The 19,385-nt window shown below is 40.8% G+C and overlaps 1 protein-coding gene across 2 annotated transcripts in view; it reads right to left on the reverse strand.

The window, feature by feature from the left end:
- Positions 1-19,385, reverse strand: part of fmnl2a (formin-like 2a) — a 52,214-nt gene that overhangs the window by 15,618 nt on the left and 17,211 nt on the right. For both annotated transcript variants that reach the window (XM_053328743.1, XM_053328744.1), the window contains exons 2-9: positions 17,879-17,962; positions 14,423-14,503; positions 9,834-9,910; positions 6,133-6,216; positions 4,993-5,148; positions 1,574-1,682; positions 1,302-1,378; positions 171-264 (exon numbers count right to left, since the gene is read on the reverse strand). In XM_053328743.1, coding sequence (XP_053184718.1) covers positions 171-264; positions 1,302-1,378; positions 1,574-1,682; positions 4,993-5,148; positions 6,133-6,216; positions 9,834-9,910; positions 14,423-14,503; positions 17,879-17,962 — 762 coding nt within the window. The remainder of the gene's footprint in view (positions 1-170; positions 265-1,301; positions 1,379-1,573; positions 1,683-4,992; positions 5,149-6,132; positions 6,217-9,833; positions 9,911-14,422; positions 14,504-17,878; positions 17,963-19,385) is intronic.

Genomic DNA, 19,385 nt, shown 5'->3' on the forward strand with positions numbered 1-19,385 from the left:
GACTACGAGCTCATTCCAAGATGCTATCCGCGGCAGTAATCTGCTGGTCTCACAAGTGCAGAGGAAGCATTCCTACAGACTGAGTCACATTTAGAAACTACACAGTTGAAATGTAATGACATATTTGTACTCCTCAGACCCTTCCTCCCTTCTCTCTGTGCTCGTCATACCTCCTTAAAGTTGTCGAACGCAGAGAGAATAATTTCGTGGCCTCCTCTCACGAGACAAACCGCCGCCAGGAGCTCCAAGACCAGAGCTTTAGTTCTGCAAAACAGGGAGAAAACAAAGGAAAGAACATAAATGCAAGTGAGGCAATTTTTCTAAATGACAAGTGCCAGAGATGCAGCAAACCTGTAATTAAACTGTCATTTAAGATCCCATCACAGCTGAAACATCTGTATAAAGTGGATCTGTGTGGTGTTTATTACAATTGATGTCTATTTATGTTCATATGACATAACAAATATTACTCAGCAAACTGAATTAATCTGCATGTCTGGCTAAAATGTGTCTGTGACAGGTGCATCATATGTGTCAACTATCCAGTTTATTCATACAGGATTTCTGCGCCTGGATGAGATAATATGTGGCTGGTGATGCAAAGTGGTTTCAAATAAGCCCTGGGCCATGAACTGAAAACACAACACCCAGCGCACGCACACACACACACACACACACACACACACACGCACACACACACTTTAAAACACTGCTGAAAACCCATCTTTTTTCTTTGGCATTCAGTCCCAGCTAGGCGAGAATCCTTGGCTTTTTACTTTTTATAAATGTGTTTTTATTCTAATTTTAGTTTTTTAAATGGAGCTCTTACTATTCCTTTATTGTTTTTATTTATTATTATATTTGTGTATGATTATATTGTATTTTAATAACTGTGCAGCACTTTGGTTCAACTGAGGTTGTTTTTAAATGTGCTTTATAAATAAAGCTTGACTTGACACACACAGACACACAGACACACAGACACACACACACACACACACACACACAGACACACACACACACACACACACACACACACAGACAGAAGTGAGTCCTTCTGGTGACTGTCTCAGTGAATAGCTGCCAGTGTAGAGGAGTGTGTGCCAGCGGTGCGCTGACCCGTCTGTCAGGATAAATGTGCTCCTGAACAACACAGACACTCACTCTGGATCTGACTGTGCAGGTGCACTGAGGCAAATGTTTGGTTCTGGATTATGAATTTTCAATTTTGAGTTCAAGTTGGTAAAATAGTGGAGTTTATTTATAATTTACGGTATTTTTAACTTCTGGTTTTAACTTACCTTGGGTTTTTATTGTTGAGACTTAGTGCAATTTCATTCACAGCGTGTGGATGCGACATGACCATGTTGAAGCCATACTGAAATATAAAAAAAAAAAAGAGAGGGAGAAAGACAGAGACAAATGAGCTAATTAACCGCTGAATAACCATGAGGTGCATTCCTCTACATAATAAATGAAACATGAAGAACTAGCAGGGCAACAAATTGAATTTGGCTTCAGTGTGTTTCAGTCCAGAGTGACACAGTCTGTGTGAGGAGTGCAAAGGGCTGACCTGGTAGTTCATGATAGCGCGTAGGCACATGATGCAGACGTGAACATCATCTTTCTTACAGATCAGTCTGGAGTTTTTCAGTGTTCTCCGGCTGGGCAGTGTGTTACAACTGAAAAGAACAACAACAACAAACAAACAAACAAAAAGAAAAGACAAAAACAATTCAGTGAAAAGAGAAAAGAAGTGCTGATCAGGAACACAATGCCTGGATGAAGAAGAAAACAGATGCCTTTTGTGAAAAGCCTCAATCACCCACCACATCCTTAACATAAGGAGGCTATTAAACTGACACCCCACCTTACATTAACCTACACAAAGGCCATATAATCTACAGCTTCTCCAGGGGCCACATGATTCACTCTTTTAATTGTTTTAATTTAACGTCCTTCACAAAGATATCGGTTACAGCTTGCACAATAGCAGCCAGTCATTTGCATGCAGGGCAGCGATTGGGGACAAAAACCAGGCCATTTTCTCCTGGTGCAGCTCTCACAATAAAAACTAAATGCTGGAGCTTCAGTATTACTAGTAATATCTAGAACCAGTCAGAGCAAAACGGTTTATTTTCAGACTTTAGTCACGAGGTTCAATTACCAGCCTGAGTTCTGGGGGAAAAATGTGTCTTCAGGCTACTGATAGACACGCTGATTCATGTCAGCTTCCATGCCTGAAGGCGTGACTCCTCTGTGAGTCGCAACATAGTGTGCGTGTGTGTGACTGAAAACAAGAGGCAGCAGCTATGGGAAAGAAATGATTGAAAACGTTTCTTTTATTAGGTAATGTCATTAAAATAAGCCACAAAAACAACTGCTGCTGAGGCCACAAAGGTGCACGTCTGCCATTTACGGTGTGGGGTTTTTGTTCGCCTTTGTATTTCTTAATATCCTACATGTTGTGTTTAGCAGGATGTGATGCCGACCGGGAGAAGAACAAGCTCCCTGACATACATGCAGTGGATCCGTGAGACACTTGAAGACAGAACTGGAGCAGTAAAATTTGTCCTGTGCTCTTTCTTTCCTCATTAATGAACAAGCAAACTGAGGCGTGACACAATCTAGAGGAAATGAGTCTACTATATTTCTTAATATCAAATCAAAGCAATGACAAAAGATTACATAATGCCAGCAAATGTAATACGTTGACCTGCTTTGACTTGTCTAGAATGACTCAAACTTTATCCAGCTAATTAAACATAGTTGATCCGAACTAGTAGAGAAAAAAGGAGTGGATTTGAAAAAATAGCAAGATAAAGGTCTGAGCTGTCGGGATTTGATGTCCCAGTTTCAAAAAGTTCCTGCCCATTTTCTTGAAAACAGCAGGACATGAGACACCACAGAGCGACATCAAAACACTACAACAACTAGAACTACAGGCTGTATGGCTAATACAGGCTAACACAGCTACTGTTTGCATCTAACTCCATGTAGCTCTTCAGACATACCGTCTCATTTGAGAACACTTGGGACAGCTGCTCGGTGTCCTTCAGGGTGGCAGTTTGAAGAAGGCACATATAAGTCTTTATATAACACCTAGATACTGGCATTTACAGAGCAAATCTAAACTAATATGATCTAAGGAGAGATAAACACAATAAGCAACAAATATTCTGTATAATGGAAATTTAAGAATTACAGAACTACTGATGGATAGAGTTTCCCAATTAGTGTGACATCTCTGTTAACCAGTGAAATTCGAAATAATGCAGAATGGATGCTTCCAAAATACAGACGATTTAAGAGTCTATCTAAGCCTATTAAGCTTTTGTAAAAACTAGGCTAGCTTCTGCACAGAATGGTGTTTAGGGAGCCACACAAGCAGCACACAGGCACACAGGCGAGAACAATGGGCGCAGAGAAACCCATTTGCTCCAAGGAAAGGAGAATTCAGTCTCAAGCGCAGGAGGGGAGGCTGGCAGTACAAATAATTCACATCCCCGACACAGACAGCGGGACAAATAAACTCGGCAGCGCTAGCAGGGAGGCATAAAGTACAACGAGGCAGAGGGATTGTGTATATGTGTGTGTGTGTGTGTGTGTGTGTGTCAAGGGAGGGAGTAGGGATGCAGGGTTAACTCTGCAGAAAGCTCGCTGTGAGCCGGCAGAGCAGAGCTGAGACCTGCCTGCTGTCGAGGAGTGGCAGACAGTAGAGTAGATGACTATGAAGGAACACCAGGAAAGAACAGAAGACAGAGTCAGCCTCACTGAAGACACTTACAGTTACACATACTGTACAAGCTGTGATGACACAAGGGTCACATCTGGAGGCTGTAAATGCTTTTAGATTTAATTTTACAGTACTAATATGGGCCAATATTAATATTTTACAGGGGTACAAAAATGAGTGAAATCTCTGCCAATTTGGAACAGATAAAATATGAATAAATCACAATGAATCCAGCACTTATTGTCTGGTGGTCATTGTACATTTTAAAATTGAATGTGCAGAAGAGTACGTGCTAGCTACAAATGGTTCCTACAACACATTCTTAATTAAATTGTTCAAACATTTCATTCACTGCACCTTGAAGTGGTAGCTTCATATAAAAGACACATTGTGGTTATCTAATCTTATCTATGACCGATATCAATAACTTTATGTTTGAATTATAATGCTGTAAAATGCTGAAAGTAATGCTGTTTTTCTGAGCTACAATTACTTGACTTGATAATGTATTATTCTTTCTACTTAGGAAAAAAAAAGTATTTTTATTTTAACAGCCAATAGAAAGAAAAGAATGAATAACACTGATTATCGTGCAAGGATCTCATATTAAGGAAACATGTGCTTCATCGCTTCAATAGTGGTCTTTGTGTACAATGTGTTCAAGTTAACCTCTTCAAACTGAAGGATTAGAGGTCACAGAAGTCGATGTGTGCCGTACCGAAACATCAATGGAATGACAGGGAGGATTAGAGAAATAATGCACAAGTGGATGGGATTTGTTCTTCAGAGCATATATCAGTATGGGCTTATGAATTAACTGCTGGGAAATCCTCTGTGTACAGGATTTGGAGTGACTGTTTGGTGTAAAAACAAAAAAAAAGAGATGTTTTCCATAAAAATATTTTTCCTTCTGCTGCATCATCTGTCAAAAGGGAAACCTCTGTCACTTATGTGTCAGCATCATGTGCAAAATCATGACTTTGACAATCCAAAAATATCTAGACAAATGGTGTTTGTCTCCTGCAGAAATGTGTTTTAAGCCATTTAAAGTCTTACAGGCCCCGTGACTACATAAAGAGGCTGCTGAGGCATCATATGAAGTGTGTGACTTCTAAAATAATCACAATACAAATCACATTATCCCCAGCCAGACAAAAAAAGAAGCTGGAAAGGCAAAATTACCCGTGAAAAGTCAAACAAACACACTTGGTTAATGAAGTTTTTTAACCATAGGTAAGCCTGTGTGTATATTTTACCGTAACGTGGAGTGTCGCCCGGCTCGTGTAATGCTGTTCCCGGTGATGGGAGACGGCAGGGTGCTCCCACCGTGTAGGTCTTCTATAGAGCGGCTCCAGGGCTTTGACTTATCCATCATAGCGTCTGGGTTGTTCTCCACACAGTCTCCATCAAACCTGTCACACCATGGAAATCACAAGATACAATAAGAAACTATCAAGGTGCATGATTCATGATTTCTATTGACTGACAGTGGGAATAAATGATACATCGTTTTTTTTTACATAAACACATATACACTGCAAGGATCCCTAAAATGTAGTTATGAGAAATATGTTGGACATAAATCACTTTGCAGTTAAAAATAAACTTTCTTTGAAACGTGAAAGTAAATAGTTACAATTTTACAAATGTCATCTGAAACTGTTTGGCTAACATCATTCTCTGATATACATGTGCTGGAAAAATGTCAAGCATCAAATATTAAATACACTCTACATAAAAAATACAGCTATACAAAGATGTAATACTGTACTACAACTACTACTACTGTATCTAAAATATTGGTCAGGCACTAGTATTCATGTGTGGCAGCAGAGGTGAAAATGTGCTCAACTCTACAGTGTGACTGATAAAATCCAGATTTTTGGTTTAGACTTGATTAGTAAGTAAAAACAAGGTTCACGTTTTGTTGTACTTGGCAAAAACCTTGGAAAGAGCTGCTAGTTACAGTATACCTTTATGATCTATTTCAAGTTTTCAGACTGCTCATTTCCATGACTTTCATTATCCAGCTGCAGTGGTAAACACACTTTTATGGCTAACCATTCATAATGTGGAATGACCATAATAACATATGTTGAAGTTGGGGGGTGAATTAAAAATTTAACTGCGTGGCTCTTTGGCCCTGAACAGGGACCTTGTGACTGACTAATAATCACGCCGTCAACCTATGAATAGAAGCCTATGGTTGGTATAATACACAATGTGTCAGCAATGGGCCCGAGTGACTCAGTGTTTCTGACAACCAGGCAGCAACAGTGGTGGTGGTGCTGTGTGGAGACGCATCAGTGGCTGTGCAGAATGGCAGCATTGTGTTACTTGTCAATTCCGCATATAGACCATGGTGGCATAGAGTGAAAGGGCTGGTAGTGACTTACGTGACGGCATACTGTGCAAAAGACAGATACTCCACCAACACGTCCAAGCCTTTGTTCTCTTCATTTAAGAATTCTCTCACCCACCTGAGAAGAGAAGGAAAACAAGTTTAGTCTAACTCAACAAAATGTATTTAAAATGTGCTTATCAGCGGGAAAATCTTTTGAAAGTCTAACCACTTGGTGTTATGATACATGATAAAGTCTCCCTCCACTCAAAAATGTGTTTTGCTTATTGTTGCCATTGTTGGATGGCTTCACTGTGCAGAATGATGTATGTGCAGAGACACTTAAAGTCTGTTTTCACATTCATCCGCTGGCAGAGGAGAGTTTCTCTCTGCTCTCCATGAATCTGAGTAGTGAGGCCTGACATACAGCCATAAATTGTGATATCACAACTAGATTGGAGCAAATTGTAGTCCAGTATAAGTGTGATATGTGCACAAACTTTGAGAGCTGAAAAAGTAGGACATATCCTGTCTCCAGCAGTTAAACTTTTTAAATAATACATGCATAACCACAGATTCTGGGTTTGTTTTTAATGAGGTGGAAGGAGTAGATGTAATCTTAAGAATTTTTAATGAGGCAATTTTGATGAAAAAAACATATTAGATGCCAATTACATTATACAATTATACAAAACATGCTATTTTATATCTTAAAACATGTCTGTAGGGTGATTTTGAGTTTTTTGTGTAGAATCTATATAATGTGGCAATTCTTTAAAAACAAAAAATTCCACTATGCATGATGCTGTTATACAGATGTTTTCATATTGTTCTCTTGACATCTTTGTACCAAGAAGAATTGTAATGATCTGTTTGACACCCTGGCTGAAATCATATAATGTGTATGCTTGTACATGCACAAGCGACCACACACACATACACTGAATCTCATTACTGACTCTGCTTCCCCCAACACACACACAAAACACACCCCTAACTCTGGATAAAGACAAGCCCATTCAAAAGCCCATTCTCACCTTGCTTACAGGCACTGAAGTGGGCCACCCATTCAGCGCTTTGCATGTTTTCATTTTTTATTCTGCACAGTCAAGCCGAACTTTCCACAGAAAAGCTCACACTACCTTTGGCATGTGCTTTTTCCGCGTCCATATTTATAAGCCACTGTGATCCGAATCACAGAGCATCTTTATTTAATCACATCCTATAAAGGTGCTTTGCCTCTGAGGACCTACTGCTTTGACAGGATTGCTCAGTGATCAGACAAATTTGCAGGGCATAAACATTATGACATACAGGCAGGCTTTGCGATGATGAAGACGTAAGGCTAAACTCAACCTAAAATCCACTAGCCGCTACCCCCCCCCCCCCCCCTCCTCCTCCCCCCTGTGGTGTAATTACACAGAAGCGAGAAAGACTAACAAGGGCGTCCAGTAAAGCAGTGCCTGGTGGGGCCCCGTTATGTTTTAAAGGGCTTGGAGGTGTGGTCTTGTCAGGCCACATGGTAATCATTACCAGAGGACAATAACTAACAATCCTCCCATTCACCACATGTTGTTGACCACTGAGCAACATGTCAGGAGCTGGGGCTAGCATCAGTGCTGCTCGTACAGGGACAATCTTTCTATTATACCCAGCCTCCACGTTAGATAAATTTCTCTGTTTCACCTCTGAAAAGAAGCAGTAATGATTCACTGTCTGGGTGGGTGACATCTTGCTCCCTCGCTGTCCCCAGCCCCCACCTGCTCCTATCTCAATCTCTGCCCCTCAGCCATTATGGTAATGCTTTATTGTCTAATCTAGATTAAGTAGATTATTTACGTAATCTAGTTTACCAACATAAGGTCAATGCACAATGCCTGGATTGCTCTGCCAGACGGACGACAGCTCTGGTCTGGCTGCGCTATGTTTTAATTTAAAGAGCAGAATTTGATCAGCGTGTAAACAGTGCGTAGGAGTGTCAGAGGCGATGTCAGGAACATGAGATGACTGGAGACATTTTTGTGAAAGTGAAACAGACGAAATGAAGTAAAGTAATATGTGTGTGGGAGGAAGGAGAAGAGAAAAACAGATGGCTTAAGAGATGTAGTTTAGATAGTGTGTGTGTCTGAGATCTTGTGATGGTTGCGTAATTAGTGTTCCTCTGCATCTCTGCTGTCACAACAGTCTGTGGCCAGGGGTTACTCCTTCTTATCCTTCACATCGTCTCTTGTGACTGGCCCACCTTCAGCATCCCTCCCAGCTGATAGCCACCATCTTCATTCCTACTACTAATTCCTCAGGCTTCACAAACAGGTTTCTGCTTAGAGGCATAGAAGCCAATTAATCAATTTGGTCTCGGGCTTGAGATGGTAAATAAATTATAAACTGCACCTGATCATGTGAAACGCCCACTAATTGTTGGTAAACCAATTCCTAAATTACAGACACACAAACCACCTCTACTGTCAACTATGTAAGCATAAATAGACTGTCAACATTGCTACAACTAATGATTATTTTCATTAGCAATTCATTTGTGGATTATTTTATCAATTACTCGATTAGTTGTTTGGTCTATGTTGATTACTGATTCCTAAAGCCCAAGGCAATGTCCTCAAATGTCTTGTCTTGTCCCTACCAACAGCCCACAACCTAAAAGTATTCAGTTTATTGTCCTAAAGGATTAAGGAAACCAGAATATACAGTGTATAGAAAATATATATATATCCACATTTGAGAAGCTGGAATCAGATAATTTTTTCTTAAGAGATCAATCAAAATCTATTATCGGAGTTGTTGACTATTCATTTTCTATTGATCGACAAAACGTTGCAGTTTTAACTGTCAACTATCATTCCTGAAGATTAGCCATTAATGCTGCTGCTTCATCTGGTTTCTTCAGGAATGAAGAACTGTCCAGCTTCTGTTCACTGATTTTAATTAATTTAATTCATAAATATTTTCTGCCATGCTAAAGCACAATTAAAAAGCAAACTGGTAATTACAGTGGAGTAATACTGTGACCAATGTTTTGTGTGCTGTACTTCTAAATTTGAACATAACATAAAGCGAAATATTCACTATGCTTATTCATTTACTTCACAACAATCCACTTGTGTGTGAAGATGACAAGCGTGCAAATGTTTGTGCAAGCAGCTCTAACACATACATTCAGAAGTTCCTTGATAAATGAGGTTGCTGGATCCTACAGTTCCCAGAATACATTACGCCTCATTACTGATGCTGAGCAATCCATCAACTATCAGAGTCTCTAATCACGGAGCCAGGCCCCGTGGTCCAGAGTGAGTTGTTGTGACGTTGTGTGACATTCATTTAGATATCAATCTTTTCTTGAGGCTGACTGTACAAGACTGAATTAATATCAGCTCCAGCAGGTTAGGACATGTCTTCATGGAATACCTGGAGTTACTGATGAATACTTCACTGTTTTATCTGCTATGAAATCATGATTCTGCTAATAGCATCTAAACACTGAAACGCTGCGAGAAAAATGTGTTCCCATTCAAGAGGCTATTCATATGTCAGCCGCCCCACACAATCAATCGATTCATCTTTGCTCCATCGCCACATGGCTCTCTGTGTAACATTATGCCTGAGCAACTAAGATGAATGGGGGATGGTGGTGGTGTCAACGTCTGTATCTACGGATGTGTGTGGAACGCCAGACTTTCCTCCTGAATCTGATTTAAGAAATCCTGGAACATTCAACGACACAAGCTGCACACAGTGACTCACCCTATATGATTGGTCCGTAACGAAATTTCCAGTTCTCTTAGGACTTGGGTGGATTCCTGAACTCTCCGTCTAAATTTCTGAGGAGGAGAAAGTAGGAGGGAGTTAATAGATCTGTAAATCATCATGTGGCAACACAGGGATGTTGTGGCTGGCTCAATTATGCTGAAGAAAGAGAACTTTTTCTAACAGAAAGGTCAGACAAAACAGACATAGACACACAACCACAGTGACATTTAAATGTGAAAGCAGGCAGGCTGTGCACTGATTACCCCCCCTCCCCCTTCCCCTTCCATCCCAAAAGCTGGAATTGGGTTGTTCTTATATAACATTTTTTGTGGGCCTTTTACTTGCCAGTAACCGTTCAACAGACTAAAAGAAAAGCCGAGCTGACTCATGGGAAACTGAATATGAAATAGTCCCTGTTATCTTGTTTGCTTGTGTTGGTTCTTTATATAGCAATAATCCCTCCCGGTAGCAGCCAGATAAAATCAAGTAACCTAATTGGTTACCTCTCAGGCCCTACCCAAGACACCCAGCAGTCATACACACAGACACACACACAGTCATACACAAACACACACACTCACACTCTTAGCCCTGTCACCAGGACGACAGCTATAAGGGTGACAGGAATGAAGTTATGAGCTGCCAGTGAATGAAAGAGAACGTGAGCGAGCTCCTCTTTGCTTTCATCATCTGACAGGAGGTGATGTTCAATAGCAGAAACAAAAAAAACGGCCCTTCAAGCTGTTACACAACTACAGGGACAAATAAGCAAAGTAAAGGTTCAGTAGTGATCAAATAGCCTCAGTTTGACAGGAAGGGAAATCCCAGATGTGAGAGAGTGAAGAGAAAGGGAGAGGAAATGCAGAAATACAAATATCTTGGTACAGTTAAAAATATTTCTGAATGTCAAAAGGAAGGAAAGCACCATCTCATGTAGTTGTTGCTAAAAAATCTGTTTTTTTGTTGGGTGGACAAAAAAAAACACATTTGAATAACTCTAGGACAAACATCTTTCTTTTTTTAAAAACTGTTTTCTGACATTTAATAGACCAAATAACTAATCTACGAATCAGGAAAATTGTTATCAGATGAGACTATAATTAAAAAATAATATTGATAGAGGTTGTTTTGGTGTTTTCTGTACTTTTTTCAAGAGAAGAGAAGAGAAGAGAAGAGAAGAGAAGAGAAGAGAAGAGAAGAGAAGAGAAGAGAAGAGAAGAGAAGAGAAGAGAAGAGAAGAGAAGAGAAGAGAAGAGAAGAGAAGAGAAGAGAAGATCCACCCAGGGTTGGAGGGCCTGGTCAATTTCCATGATGTGTTTGTATCGGGGAGGAAACAGAGCTCAGCCCTGTGTTAACCTATTATTAACATCCACAGAGAAGAAGAAGGCTGTTCCCATAACTCAAGTCTCTCTCTCTCTTTCTACAGTCTGCGTCTTTGGGCTTGGGCGGTGTGTGTTTGGCACATGAGAAGATGAGAAACAGAGTGTTTTTATTAGGGAGGAGCCCTTTGTGTGTTTGTGTGGAAAGCAGAGCATTTTTAGGGGTACTGTGCAGGCTCCCACAGCACCCCCCCCCCCCCCTCCCACAACCCTCTGCTTCTCCCACCGAACGCCCTACACTCCACACTAAGTACTACCAGCTGCAACACAAAGAGAGAGACAGAGGAACAGACAGCAGCAGGGAGAGAGGGTGAAGACGGTGTGAGGGGAAAGGAGTAAAAGAGGAGGAGACATTGAGGGAGCAGTGAAAGAGGAATGAAAGTAAAGAGCAGAGAGACAGCACTAAAGAGTGTGCAGGGGGCGGGAGAGGGGAGAGATTTTGGGGAGCTCAGGAGGGGTCATCCTGGAAACAAATCAATGGCTGATACATTCTTGGGGACTTGCTGGATTGGAGCTCTTCCTCCTTGGCTGCCTATTGGCTGGGAGCTGCCCAGAGGAATGCACCGGAGCCTGCCTATGGAAAGCAGAGGCAATGACCTCCAGCTCTCTCGCAGCGGCACAAAGTGGCAATTGTTTGAGTTTGAAGAAAAGGGGGATGGAGCAGGAATGTAGAAAGAAGCCCATAACTCTTTCTTTTCCTCCATGTTCCTCTTGTGCTTGTTTTTTTGTCTCTTTCTCTTCAACCTCTTGCTCTACCTCTCTCTATATCATTCAGTCTGTCCCCTGTCCTTCTCTTCTCACTTTGTTCCTTCATTCAGTTCCTGTGTCTCTGCGTGTGCCCAGTTTTTGATCAAGGGCAGGAGTAGGCTACCCAGAGGCGGCGACTAGAGGAAGGCTGGTTTTCCAAAATCCTGCATGTTTCAGCCCATGAGACTAAACATTAAAAACAAGATGATAAATAAACAATGAGAGGCTTGTCTGAGTCTCTCAAAAGTTGCTTCATCTAGAGCGGTTTAATATAGATCCAACAACCAATTAGTGATGTCACCACAGACGACTTTACTCTAAAAAGAGAGAAAATGAGTCTTAGATCTAGGTCTGGAAGACAAACTAACAAAGTGACGTCTAGCTGTAGTTGCTCAGTCAGGACTCAGGAGTGTGTTGAGAGTTTACTCCCAAGCTTTAAACTTGGTCAACATCTTCTAAAAGTTTCACATTTACTCTATTGATAAGAGTTAGATGAGAAGACTGAAACCACTCTCATGTCTATCTGTTAAATATGGCTAGTTACTTACAGCCAGGAGACATTAGCTTAGCTTAGCATGAAAACTGGAAACAGAGGGAAGTGTAGCTCTCAAAATTCACTACCTATAAGCACTTTTAAAGCCCCCACAACTTGTCATTTTAACATTTTTGTGCTGATGTTCTGTGTTACTTAATACACTTTAGAGGGGCTGGTAGCCTGATTGAACACACTTAGCTTGTTTCTTTTCCCTGCTTCCAGTTTTATGCTAAGCTAACCAGCTACAGACATATAGGATAGAATAAAGCTAATATACGTATATCATTAAAAACAAAAATAAATAAATAAATAATGACCATAAGAAAGCCTTACAAGAAAATTTAGTTTTCAGAAGCAACTTGAAAAATACATTGAATATGCAGGTCTGAGATTCTCATGCATGCATTCATACTAGCATGGCTCTAACAGGGAAAGCTCTGTCTGCATTAGACACAGCCATGAGGTTGATAAGGGGAGAGTAATTTAGAGATATAATCTGGGATCCTGAAGTGCCTTATATGTAATGGGAAGGATGTTAAAATCTATTCTAAAACCAAATGGCAGCCAGCTACCACATAGCCACAGTATAGGAGGGTTTGACGTTAAATGCCCTGCTCAGAGACATTTAGGCACCAGGCGTGAATCGAGGAAGGAGGAACACTTCATCCATCACATCAGCCAGTCTAGAGATTCAAACTAGCTGTCAACAAGCCTGCATCTCTAACCTTGAGACAATCGCTGCTCCAGCACAAACATCAAACATAAACCTTTACGTTGTTATGTCTACTTTCCCCTGCGTCACAGGCCTCTTCCTGCTTTTATCAGATCTCCTGCATGAGTGTAATGTCAGTCCTAGACATTAATAATGCAGGTTTGAATCATATCACACACAAGACTACAATGATTTTTTAACTTAATGAGATTAGATAAGAAAAGAAATGTGATTTTGCAACTTTATATATGTGTGTGTGTGTGTGTGTGTGTGTGTGTGTGTGTGTGTGTAGTGATCTGTAGGAGTTTGTGTGTCTATATATACCTCTAAGTGTGCCTATGTTGTGCAATCTCTGCTGCAGTTATCTGTTCCTGCGGTGTACTAGCTGGCTTGTTGTGACGCAAAATTTTAACTCCCGTCAGTGCAAATTGAATTATTCAAGGTTTTGTTGTTATTCTGGCAGAGTCTGTTGGTTAATTTGTTTATCACAGAGCCCATTCTCCCTGCACTCCACTCTCCTGCTCTCTCACCAAAGCAAAAAAACAAAAAAAGACTTAATTTTGGCAAAGCGCAGTGAGCTGGATGATACTTTACTTCATGGATCTCCGCTTTACTCCCTTCTCCTCCCTTCCAAGCAGCCAGGGACACAGCCAGACTGGCTGCTTAAATGACACAAGACAATTTTTATCGTGTAGCTTAGAAACCGTTGATATCTTCTGTAAGCTCTTACCATGCTGCAAGGCAATGTCACTGCAGCAATTAGTGAGCTGGATCTCTCTCTCTCTCTCCCTCTCTCCCTCTCTCTCTCTCTGACTGTCTGCAGCGCCATTACTCTCTCGTCTGCCTTCAACAACTCTTATTGTGTTTTTTTTCTGTGACAGAGAGGTCAGAGCCGCAAAACAGCACCACTAATAAGAGTTGGTAAGGATTCAGAGTCTTGACTAATGACACTACAGTTGGACAGAGGTTTCTCAAACCTGGGCGTTCCTGATAAACAATGGTCTCTTTTCTCAGTAATCCCCACCATTGCCTGTTTTGTAACTAAAGTTCCCAAGCTGTGTCTTTCAGAAGCCCTATGTGCAATCTTGCTTCAGCTGTAGGGATATCCTGGACAAGAGATAGAGGGTCAGAGGGGAAGGAAAAACTGCAGTAGTGGAACAGCCTGGCCAGGCAGGAGCAACAGGATAGCAATGTTCACGAGGGCTCTCACCTTTCTTGTGACTGCCGGATCGAGATAACTCCTCAACTTTTGGAGGTACGTGTGAGGGGGGTTTTTCACTTGGAATCGCTCCTGTCAAAAAAAAAAGCAAAAGGTTTGAGACAAGATAGTACCAAGGACAGCAGTTATGCAAACAGTAAAAGGAGAATCACATCCCTAAAAGTCTGAGCACATTTTCAGCCTGCTTTAATGGACACAACAAGTCTTTGTACCAGATCACATGTACTTGTACTTGTACTTGCATGTATGGACCTTGGGTGTAATGAACCAGCCCGCTGCACACACATGGAAAATTAAATTATACTACAGTTGAAATTATGAGTTGAACCAGTTTTTCTTGGACATTTTCCTGGAGATGTGGAGATGGGCATAACTTTGCTTCTCAGCCTGAGATTTACTTCTCAGCCCATGCCAGGATAAATTACAGCTTTGCTATTCAAATTGCTTTTGTGCGGACAACTGTACTGTAACAGCAATCTGTTAGTGGATACATAAATGATCTTGCTGCTTGTAATCATCGTTATTCATTTTAATATGATAAATTGCCTTAAGGATTGTGACGAAACGTGTATTTGTATGTGTACATGTCCTGAGTTCAACCAGGAAGCACCTGAATGCTCTGTCCTAACAAGCCAACACTCAAATGTACTGCATTTATATAGCGCTTTTTATCCAAAGCATTTTACAATCTGCCTCTTATTCACCCATTCTCACATACTGATGGCAGCGAGCTACCACACAAATCCTCATACTCGTCACTGTCTTGCTGAAGGACACTTCGACAGGTGGAGAGGATGAGCTGGGATCAAAAAAACAACTGTTGCAGTAAGACGTACAACCTGATCTACCACCTGAGCCCCAGCAATCCCCCCACCATTGTGCTCTAAATATAAATATAAGAGATTAGTGCTGGATTTGGATCAGCATGTAGAGCGGGAAACAGTATTTGGATCAGGCTGAGCACCACACACCATAGCAGAATGACTGCTTCTGTTTTACGATTTGCTACACTCCAGAGTATGGCACAGAGGGAAATGTACTCCTCACACAATGTGGGCAAAGACAGTCAATAAATATCCTTACTTAGGCAATTTAGCTTGGATGATTGACCGACTGGTCCAACTTTGGACTATGAAAGAACTTCATGTGTACATCTCTCTAAAGCCAGTAAGTGTGGTGGGAAGTCACACATGTACAAATGAGCTCAGTGAGAATTGTGAATCCTGAAGTAGCTCCATGGTTTCCTGAGTGGTGCTGACCCTAACCCTAACTTCACCAAAAAGAAGTTCTGCCCAGATCCAAACCATTGTACGTGCACTTGCTAAGTGCTAGTACAGTGAAGAGGACATGATCCTTCACCAGCCTCCTACCTACAGTATGAATACAAACAGGAGCACACAAATTGGAAGTTTCATTAGTGGGAACTGAGCTCTGGATCTGCCAGCTGTGCAGAGGTGAGAAAGTTGTCTCTCTAATTCTCTTTCAACATTCCTGACATGACTGTTTCAGTCACTTTTATTTCCACATTTAAACAATATGATCTCTCCTCTACTCTCTATGATTCCCTCCACCTTCGAGTATACATTTTTGGAACAACTGCAAACACTTTTGATTTCTACCATGGTAGGTCAGGACATCATATTAAACAGTTCAGATCAAATGCTCAGTGCTGTAATGTGTTTTCAGAAACATCACATTTATCACTGCCAGAGTGTGACTGTCTCACAAAAACAGGAAAGACGACAGCGGCATCAGGAAACAGAGCTAACTCTCATGGATACAGTTGACAGTGACAAGCAGACAGGCTGCTACACCCCACGTGAGTGTGTTGATGCTAAACAATTAAGATAATCTAAATCTAAAGTAAATCATTTCACAAGGGCTGCATATATGCTGCTGCAAGTGAGGAAATGAGAGTGATACATGTAAATACATGAAGCAAGTTTTATACAGAAGACACATCTTGTTTTAGGAACACATAAAACACGTGTCCCAACATGCTCTGTGGCAGTTACAGAGTTTGTCTGGGGGACTAGTTTGGATTTAATCTAAGAGATAAGGAAAACATGGCCCACTTAGTGACAGCAGTTTGTTGTTGTTTGGATGCTTTTAAAGACAACCTCAATTATCTGTGTTAGAGCAATATTTGTATAAAATGTTTTATTGGCTAGAAAAAGTTAGGATAGGACAGAACTCTGAGAGGTCTTAGTTTTGACTTTCTTTGATATTTTAACCCTGTGTCCACATCATGAACATTGTCCATATTTAATGAATCCTCATAATTGCCTTAAAAACCTTTAATATTTCAGCCTCCAGCTGGGTTTGCAGGGCCTGTTTTTCAAAGCAATGTACCTGTCATCTTCATTTCTCTGCCTCCCTCCATTACTGTTGCCATGGCTACATTAAGTGATTCACTGTAGCTATGACACAGAAAATACTTCTAAATACTACTCTCAGAGCCGTCTGTGCTCTCATGGGTATAAGCTTGTTGGGAAAACAAGAAAGCAATAAAGACATGAAGGAGTTGGGGCTAATTTACCAAAGTTCTATGAAATATCGATAGTCTTATCCCTTTAACATGACCTTTTTGCACTTTATCAACCATCAAAAGTTATGATACTGTATTTCACACTCACAGTAGAAAACAGTCACTTTAGAGGTGGATAACACTGATTTATGTAAGTATACTTAAGTTAGTTGGTTCAAGTATGAAAAAGCCAAGATGTTCCTCATCCGAATCATGGGGTAATGTTTCTGGAAACTGCTTCACTGACATTGAAAAAAGGAAACCAACTATTTTCACTTCAGCTCTGACAGAGGAACATGGAGTCCACTTCAGACTGAAAGAGGATCTCTGACTGCTGGTCAGCAGCCCTGTGGACTTTCTGGCACCGTTCCCTTTAAGTTCAGCGGCTATCAATACAGTTTGAGTGGGTGATCTTGATCTTTTCTCCATTTTCTCCTCTGTTCAGGGATGCAGAAAAACTCTCTGGCAGGGAGGTTGTGGTCTGAGTGGAGAAGTCAGACCACAGCTCACTGCACAACATGCACCCTCTGTTATTTCCTATATGCACTGCTGACGCCAATAACAGGCTGAGTCTTTAACTGGCTAACTGAGGTGCTCCCTGCTGCTCCACTTAACCCACTTGACCAGGAAAGTCAGGGCAGTGTGTTAAGACAGAGAAATCCTGCAGGATAAAGGCAGGGCATCAGAGCCTGGGTGCTGTGTCATCACACGCAGTAAGACAGACCTTCTCCACGGTCAGAAAAAGCATAAATTATGTCAACTTTTTCTACTTTATTAAATTGTACGGGAGGCTGATTGATTACCATGTACCTAAGCTTGATTACATTTTTTTTAAATAATTGGCAATTATGCAGTGACTTGTGTGACTTGTACAGCAGCTGAAGCAGATCACATCCCACCAATGAGTGACTGATTCCCACCTGATCGCAGATGAGTTCCCACTTCTTCTCGTTGTCGTACTGCCGCAACAGTCGAGCTTTGTCTGGAGGAAGATTCATCGAGTTCTGAAAGAGAGAAAAAACATCAGAGTTAATTACATGTGGGTAATGAAATATCATCAGTCACATGAGTCCAGTAAAAACTGACAACCCAGATAACAACAACAAAGTTCATACCCAGGAGGATAGAGATAGTAAAGGGATTGTCCATCATTGAAAAGATACGTTTCTTTGTCTTTTTCAGCAACATCCTGATTTGGCAGAATTCCAAAAGCCATAGTTAAAATTATTAAATACCTTAATTATTAAATACCTTAAATACCTGTAATACCACCTGAAACTTAATGTAATACCCTAAGAAATAAATAGCAGACCTTCACCCAGTCTCAATAATCTGTCCACTTGGACATAACCTTCATACGTAGATAGATAGATTATTTATATTAGTATGGTGCTTTGACTAATATATCAGCTACTGTAATTGGGTCACAATGGTTTCTTCCTCTTGGAAGCTCTTGGGAGCTCTTGGGAGTGTACACATATTATTTCTTTCCCAAATACTCATGGGTTTTCATGTTATGTTGATAACCAATAAACAGAAAAACATAATTGGAACAAGACTGAGTACTGTTTTTATTCCTTATTTTTTGATGGTTGAGAGCAGAAACAGAAAGGAGAGACAGAGACAGAGGTAAGGGTCCTCGGATGAAGCTGAAAACATGTCAGCTCTGTTGTGTGAGTCAATGCTTTGAACCTGAGAGCCTGACGACCAAGCGTGACCCTGTAATACTAACCAACATCAAATGAATTCAGCAGTCACTAAACACTGATCTGTTGAGTGAACACCATACAGACAAATGAGAGTGTGAGTGAAAGTGAAGCACAAGAGAAGGTTGTGAAAATGTGTCTACGTTATACTTCCAAACATTGTAATTGTTCTTCCTTCCATTGGTCCCCTAAATGCAGAATAAATAAAATATTTGTCTGGAATTTGCATCATCTAGTTGAATTTAATCTGAAACATGTTTTGGTTATCACTCCATGTCTGAAAAAGCTCCAATTGTTCAAAACAATATTACACAACTCCTCTCTTTAGCCTCCTTTCTCCACATCTCTACATCAACATCTGCTTCATGTACCAACACCTCTGCAGTCCTCTAAAGTTTGGCAATTCATAACACAAGCACTGACTCACCCTGCCCTCCTGTAAATTAGAAAAGCTTGAAACAATTAACCAGCATTTAATTGTACCACCTACAGTATGTGGAGCACATAACATGCAAATATGTCCACAAAAAAAATTAAATAAAACCTGTGGCCCAGCTGGAGATGTCAGCCAGCCAGGACAAACAGAACAACAGACAGGAGACATTATGCTGAACATATGAAAACAGTGCAGGTATGTGCTGTGACATTAGCCTCTTGCCAGTTTTTCTATACTTGTTGCCGTAATCCTAAACGGTGGCTGTCTAGACTATACACATCTTTT

Source organism: Scomber japonicus, chromosome 11 (assembly GCF_027409825.1).
Source record: "Scomber japonicus isolate fScoJap1 chromosome 11, fScoJap1.pri, whole genome shotgun sequence".
Lineage (NCBI taxonomy): Eukaryota > Metazoa > Chordata > Actinopteri > Scombriformes > Scombridae > Scomber > Scomber japonicus.